A 7,095-nucleotide genomic window follows, 5' to 3' on the forward strand; every position below is an offset into this window, starting at 1 on the left:
ATTTGCAAACCACCTAGCGACGACTACAAGCACTGAAGTGAGCCAAAGACGCGTCGCCGTCATCGCCCCTCCCTCGCCAGAGCCGGACACAACTTGTTGTAATAGATAGTCAGGAAGTCATCGTGCTAAGACCCCATATAGGACCAACGCATCAGAACAGCAACCGCCGCCAATGAAGAGAAGTTTAGATCAGAAGGATCCAATCTGAAGACACATGAACAAAGACAAACAAAGACTGGATCGGAGCAGATCCACCAAAAGATAACCACCGATCGAATCCCGAGAGATCCATGGGACATATTTCCACATGCCCTCCGACGATGCTAGACGCACCATTAGGACGTGGCTTAGGTGAGGAGAACCTTATTCCCTCTTCAAGAAGGCGCCACCGCCATGTCTTCCGGAGCAGGACACAAACCCTATGAAAGCTTGAAGAAGCACCTAAAAACAAATCCCTCCCGCCGGCAAGGGCCGAGTTCCATCGCGCACCCATGGCCCTGAGGTCACAGGAGACGTGGTAGGTCGATGGCTCTGCCGACAAGAGGGAAAAACCCTAGCCTCCTTTCCTTAGAGGAGAGACGAAGGGAGGACATAAATATTATTACTATTATACATTATGTCCAAAATATTAGTGAATATATGAAAAAAAATCTTGGTTAGCAGAGAAGTCTACATCACAGACCAATATCGTGTATTGCCTATCTCCCGCCGATAAATATCGTACATGTTGTACTAGATCCTACTAACTAGATTTTATATATAATTTCTTGAATAATTTTATCCTAGAAACTAGCAGGAATTCTTGTAAACACCAGACGAAACCAAGATAATTCTCGATGAGCATATCAAACCATCAAATCTTGTTTATGAGAAGTACAAATCGCAAGCATTTTCATGTTCATCGGTGATTAATATAAGTGGTGATATCTAATAGGGCCAATGCAGATATTATCACTTTCTTACTGAACCCACATTGCAAGAAACATTTCCCCATGATTTGATTTATAAAGTAGAAGTTTCTATAATTATATGTACCTAAAAATACCCAAGAAAACCACCATTAAGATATTAATTAGACCTACATTTTAGAGATATCCAACATGATCAATGTTTTTAAATATAAATGAACACACACACACACACACACACACACACACACACACAACACAACACAACGCACACGTATACACTATATAACTTATGTAATTATGAAAAATGATTCAAATATAATTGTTGTTATAATAAGTATGTTAAATTTTATTATTCCAGTAATTACATTACAACCATATAGAAATCACTGTATTTAATATTTGATAAAAAACAATTTTCAAAAATATAAAGTTTACTATAAAAATGTTGATGCAACATTGTTGATTCACTTTTGTAACAGTATTATTCTTTTTAAGTCATCTCACTTATCATTTTTCAGCTACCGTGAGAAAAATGGAGTTTGAAGACCTTTCATTTGTACATTTCAAGATTTAGCTAGGACTATCATTCTGCCACGGGCATGTCCCACCAAGATTTGCTTGCCTCATACTATGAATGGTTTCGATATAGCTGAATGAATGAAATCACTTCTTTACCTCAAACAAAGAGAAAATGGTTTGTTGAATGAACATCGTCTTTAATTATGTTTACAGTGCAAATGCATAGCATCAATCATTAGCTCTGTTGTGTGTTACCACATCAAGGAGATTAATATTTAAGAGTGTTAATTAGGCATACTCCGCTCGCACTATCTCTTGCATCATGAGATCCTAATCGTCTAGTTTAATTGACACGAGATTAGTGTTTTTGAGGCATCACCCTTGGAAAAAAATATTTTAAGAAACTACCTTTGATTTTTTTGAAGTGAAAACTATAATATCAATTAAATACCATCTGGTATGCTTTTCAAGATAGTTTGTTGTCACACATGTCGGCATAGAAGTTCTTCTTACCACATGCTGAAAACCAAAGAGAAATTAAGACAACTGTCCTGTGTATGCAAGACTTCTACTATCTTCTCTACTTCTGAACATTTCATGACGCATACATATCAAGTCTCACGTACCCTGGTTCTCCCCAATATGTTCCTACTTCTTAGTAGAGTGCATCGTGTGGTTCTGCAGGAAAACAAATAGCAGTTAAATTAAAATGTCAATATTATGTTTTGAAGAGAGTGAAGTGATTCATTAGTTTATGAACTTAAACTAATTGTACACATTAGACCAATAACTTAGGAGGTGGCCATTTTAGGCCATAAACTTGTTTATTCGATCAAATAAGGTCAAAACCAATTGAGGGGAGAAAAGGCCGACTGTGGTTGCCATGCCAGTGTATCTTTGACCGCTCGCGAACTAACCAATATTTACAACAATCTTTTTGTAACAGTGACCACCTAATCCGTGTGATGCTTCACGAAAACAAAATACCATTTAAACTAAAATGTCATTATTATATTTTGAAGAACCCAATACTATAGATGCAAATTTGCACAGGTAGCATACATTCAGATTCACACAATTTATTGTGACACTTATTTTGTGATGGAGGCAGTACTTGGTAAACTCTAGTATGATGCAAGGAAGACCGTCTGCTTAAATGCATGATTGACGTGTACTATATATGCTACAGTTTTTCATGTGCGGGGCTGGATATAGAATATTTCATGATGTGTGCATATCAATTCTTATGTGTGCATGCATGTGCGCCAATGTTTTAAATAGCGGGCTATGAAAAATAGCGGCGGGCCTCCAAAAATAGCTACAACGGAGTTATAACGGGCTATAGCGGGATATAGCGTGGTACTTGTGAAGACGACAATTTAGCGGCACCCTGCTGAAAAGGCTATAGCCGAGCTATAGCGGAGCCATAGCCGGCTATTTAAAACATTGATGTGCGCACGGCACGGAAGTAGCCGTAGTCATGTGTGTATAGACCACGCCTCTTGTAAAAGGGGGGAGATTGGAGACTGCGCACAACACCTATATACAACACTAAACCTAGCTTTGAGAAGAAGAAGAAACATTCCAAAAGAAAAAAGAGAAGAAGAAGAAGAAGAAGAAGAAGAAGAAGAAGAAGAAGAAGCTAAGTGCATCTCCAACGGCCATCCGCAAATTTTCTCCCGCATCCGTTCCGCGGACAGGGGCACCAGTCCGCGGACATGGATGCTGGAGACCGTCATCCAACTATAGCCGCATACATTTGGTCTCTCTCATTTTTTTAAGTCTGCACAATCAAATAGCCGCATACATAGAGTGCAAACGTTCAAATAGCCGCATGCAGCACTAGTTCAAATTTTAAAAAGCTTAAATATTACATCACAACATTGTTGTCCCCTTTAACCGCCCACCATACTCAATCAGATCTTTCTTCAGCTACTCATGAGTTGGTCGATGTTTAATTTGTTGATGCATTTGAATAAACTCTTCAAATGTGGCCGGATTCTAGTCTGAAAGTTTGATAGGATCACCCATATTCTCAAATTCTAGAGCTGCGGCAGCATCCTCACCCTCATCCTCCACGATAATGTTGCGGATGATCACATAACATGTCATCATCCCCCACAAGGTCTCCGGATCCCATTGTTTAGCAGGTCCACGAACAACTGCAAAACGGGCCTACAGAACTCCAAATCCCCTCTCAACATTCTTTTTCGTTGTTTCTTGTCTTTGGGCAAAGTGAGCATTTTTCTGGCCAACTGGGTTAGAGATGGTGCTGACAAAGGTAGCCCACGGAGGATAGATACCATCAACTAGATAGTAGCCTATATTGTACTCATGTCCACTGACATTATAGTAGCAAGGTGGAGATTTTCCTTCACCAGCATCGCAAACAACGGTGATCGATGTAGCACATTGATGTCATTGTGAGACTGGGTATGCCAAAGAAAGCGTCTCAAATCCAAAGATCATGTGATGCAACTGTTTCAAGAATGATGGTGGGCTTCTTAACATGACCCTGATATCGCCCTTATAAAGTCTTCGGGCAGTTCTTCCATTTCCAATGCATACAATCAAGAGAACCAAGCAAACCTGGCCACCCTCTTGCTTCTGAGATTGCCAAGAGCCTCTCGGTCTCTGCCATAGTTGGTTATATCAGGTACTGAGGTCCGAACACCTCGACCATGGTAGTTGCAAACCTGGCCATGGTATCTCCGCGTGTGCTCTCAGACATCCGTAGGTACTCGTCCCACGAATCAGCGGCCGTGCCATATGCAAGTATCCGTGCACTTCTGGTAAACTAAAGAAGCCAACCGTTCCCACAGCGTCTTTCTTCAAGATGAAGTAGTCATCATAGGACCGGACGCAATGGTACAAACGATCGAAGACAGTCTTGCGCATCCGAAAACACCGGCGAAAATGGTCAGCGAAGAGGGAATCCGGGGCAAAGTAGTCGTCCAGCAGTGTCAACCGTGTGCCTTATTGCGGTTGAGCACTCGATGACCCTTAATCGAGCCCTTGAAATTGAGAACATGCTCCTCCACACGCTCGCGTCTTCAAGGACCGTCTGCATCATCGCCGTCTCATCCGAGTTCTCCTCCTCATCGGACGACTCAACATAGTGCTTGTATATGTACATCAAATCAGAATCCATTGCTAGAACGAAAAAGGGGGAAATGTTTTTAGCTTCGGCAATTCATTGAAGAATTGCCGGGCAAGGCTCTCGGCCGACACACACGTTTTAATTCCGGGTCCAGTGAGAGGTCACGTCCGGTCTGGACCAGCATGAATGCGGCACTGACCGCTTCGGGCAGGAAAGGGTGCAGTGAGGGAAAGGGTTTTGGGTGGGCCTGTGAGGTGCCCACTAGTAAACTGTACTGTGATGCAATGAAGACTGCATGTGCCTGGGCTGCATGATTGATGTGGACTATGCTACAGTTTTCATGTGCGGGACTGGATAGAAAATATTTCATGACCTGTGCGTATCAACTTTTATGTGTGCATGTTGTGTGCACTGCACTGAATTAACCGTAGCCCATGTGTGCTATATCAGCCTCTTATAAAAGGATAGAGAATGGGGACTCCGCACTGCACATACATTACAACACTAAAGTTGAAGAGGGAAAAAAGCCAAGAGAAGAAGAACAAAATGGACAGTGGCGGTTCATCCGGTGGAAACAATCAAGGCAAGAAAAAGAGCAAGAAACGTGTGCTGACCGCTGGTAAGTGAGATATTTCTTCTTTGATTACGTTTCTTGCATAACTACGTGCCTGCAATTCTTCGTGAGGAAACATGCTTGATAAGTTTGTGTTCTCTTCACAAGAAAGACAAGATAGAGTGGCTGAATAGCAGCATTTTGTACTTTGATTCCCTCTTTCTTTTCCCATATGGCCATGGAATGCATAACTTTGCACAGATTTAAAGACTAAATATAATACTTGGTCATGTGTACAATCTTGATTTATGTTTTTTGGACGTTTTCTTTTTGAAGAACCGGAAAAACAAACTTTTTTGAGCTATTCACGTTCCAAGCTCACTTTGTAGTTGACCAGAATTAATATGCTATTTGTGTCCGATAATGCATGGCCTCGTATATAGGAAACGATTTGATCTTCTCTATTCACTAGTTCCTAAAAAAATGTTTGGACTTGCTACACACAAATCGAGTCAATATATTTTTCTTGATTACACAATTTTCATATTAGGAGAGCTTAACAATGCATTTGATGTGCATACAAATCTTTCTACCATGCAGAAGAGCTGGAAAACCGGCGGCTTGAGAACGTGCAACCTACCTCTTGGGACGATGAGTGTACGTACGGCGCGTCGTGTTTGTTATCTCTAGGTGCAATTTTCTTATCTTTGAGTGGACTTGCGAATTAATTTTGGTCTCTATACTGTGTGCTACCTGCAGGGATTGTAAGACTGAACATCACAGATAACGTGGTGGAGGATGAAGACACTAGTAGCATGGTGACCACTTTCTCGACAGACAGCCCCTTCTCGATAGACCCCGAGGAGGAGACTGACAAGGAGGAGGCTGACAAGGAAGAGGAGGAGGAGGAGGAGGATGAAGAGGAGGCTGACAATGAGGATGAGGAGGAGGAGGATGAAGAGGAGGCTGACAATGAGGATGAGGAGCAGGAGGAGGAGGCTGACGGAAACGGTGACGGTGACAAGAAAAAGGAGGATCAGACTGACGACGATGATGGCGATCAGACTGACGATGGCAATGGCGAGGACCTCAGCTAACTCCAAGTTGTGCTTAAGACATGGTAGATAATTTGCTGGTAATAAGAAGTCTTATGCATCTTCTGGGCAGCTATAGACTAAGTCTGTTATGTTTGTACTTGAACCCTGCATGCACGTACGCATGCCAATTTATGTATGTCTGTGTATCACCATGTTTCTGTCTAAAGTATGCTAGTGAAACATTGTAATTTGGGGACATTTCATTTGTTGAGTAATTATGCGCTTCACACATTCTATCCTGAATAAACAACCCAAGAGAGTTAATAATGATGCTCTGCACTTGCAGAGTAAACATTCTTATTACGATGTACTATGTCTATGTTCCACGAACTATTTGATTCCAATAGACTTGCTGATTTCCAAAGAAACAAACTTGTTTTCCCTTTTTCCAACAGGGACAACCCCTTTCCATTAATTGCTCAACCAAGAATCCGCCATCAAAGCTCTCGCTACGGGGTGAAAACGTGCTACCACCTACAACCACAACAATAGAGTTCAGTGCAGTAGGGAGAACTAGAGACAAAACAACAGCGTCTAAGGCCTCAGGGCCGGCCCTGGGGCATGGGCGACGGGGCGACGGCCGGCCCAGGCGAGGGGTGGGCACATGATGAAGTATATACATATACTATAGCCCAGCAAAAAGCAAGTAAAAAATTACAAAAGAATTAAAGAAAAAAAATAGGATGGACTAGGCGGCCCAGATATAGCTAGCTAGCGATCGCTGATGGATACGCGAAGGTGAAGCGGCGCCGTGACTCGTAGGTTCGTCACCCTCGCCCTCCCGTCGGCCTTCTCGCTCGCTCGGCGCCTTGCCCCTTGGCCCTTGCCGTGTCGCCCTCGCCTCGCCGGCTCGCCGTCGCCGCCACACAGCAGTCCCGTAGGCAGGCGGCAGCCCGGCCATCCGGCATCCGGCAC

The 7,095-nt window shown here is 42.8% G+C and overlaps 1 protein-coding gene across 1 annotated transcript; it reads left to right on the plus strand.

Moving 5' to 3' along the window:
* The first annotated feature begins 4,986 nt into the window (after positions 1-4,986).
* Positions 4,987-6,316, plus strand: LOC119305096 (glutamic acid-rich protein-like). The gene is made up of 3 exons (XM_037581710.1): positions 4,987-5,149; positions 5,684-5,740; positions 5,843-6,316. Exons 1-3 carry the CDS (start codon positions 5,002-5,004, stop codon positions 6,178-6,180), a joined length of 543 nt encoding a protein of 180 aa, XP_037437607.1. The 5' UTR covers positions 4,987-5,001; the 3' UTR covers positions 6,181-6,316.
* Positions 6,317-7,095: the final 779 nt, after the last annotated feature.

Source organism: Triticum dicoccoides, chromosome 5B (genome assembly GCF_002162155.2).
Source record: "Triticum dicoccoides isolate Atlit2015 ecotype Zavitan chromosome 5B, WEW_v2.0, whole genome shotgun sequence".
Classification (NCBI taxonomy): Eukaryota; Viridiplantae; Streptophyta; class Magnoliopsida; order Poales; family Poaceae; genus Triticum; species Triticum dicoccoides.

What these genes read in the sequence shown, in the direction of transcription:
- LOC119305096 (XM_037581710.1), top strand. Translation starts at nt 5,002, where the DNA reads ATGGGGACTCCGCACTGCACATACATTACAACACTAAAGTTGAAGAGG. An exon ending in GAAACGTGTGCTGACCGCTG is followed by an intron (nt 5,150 to 5,683) that starts GTAAGTGAGATA and finishes TCTACCATGCAG; the next exon opens with AAGAGCTGGAAAACCGGCGG. An exon ending in TACCTCTTGGGACGATGAGT is followed by an intron (nt 5,741 to 5,842) that starts GTACGTACGGCG and finishes TGCTACCTGCAG; the next exon opens with GGATTGTAAGACTGAACATC.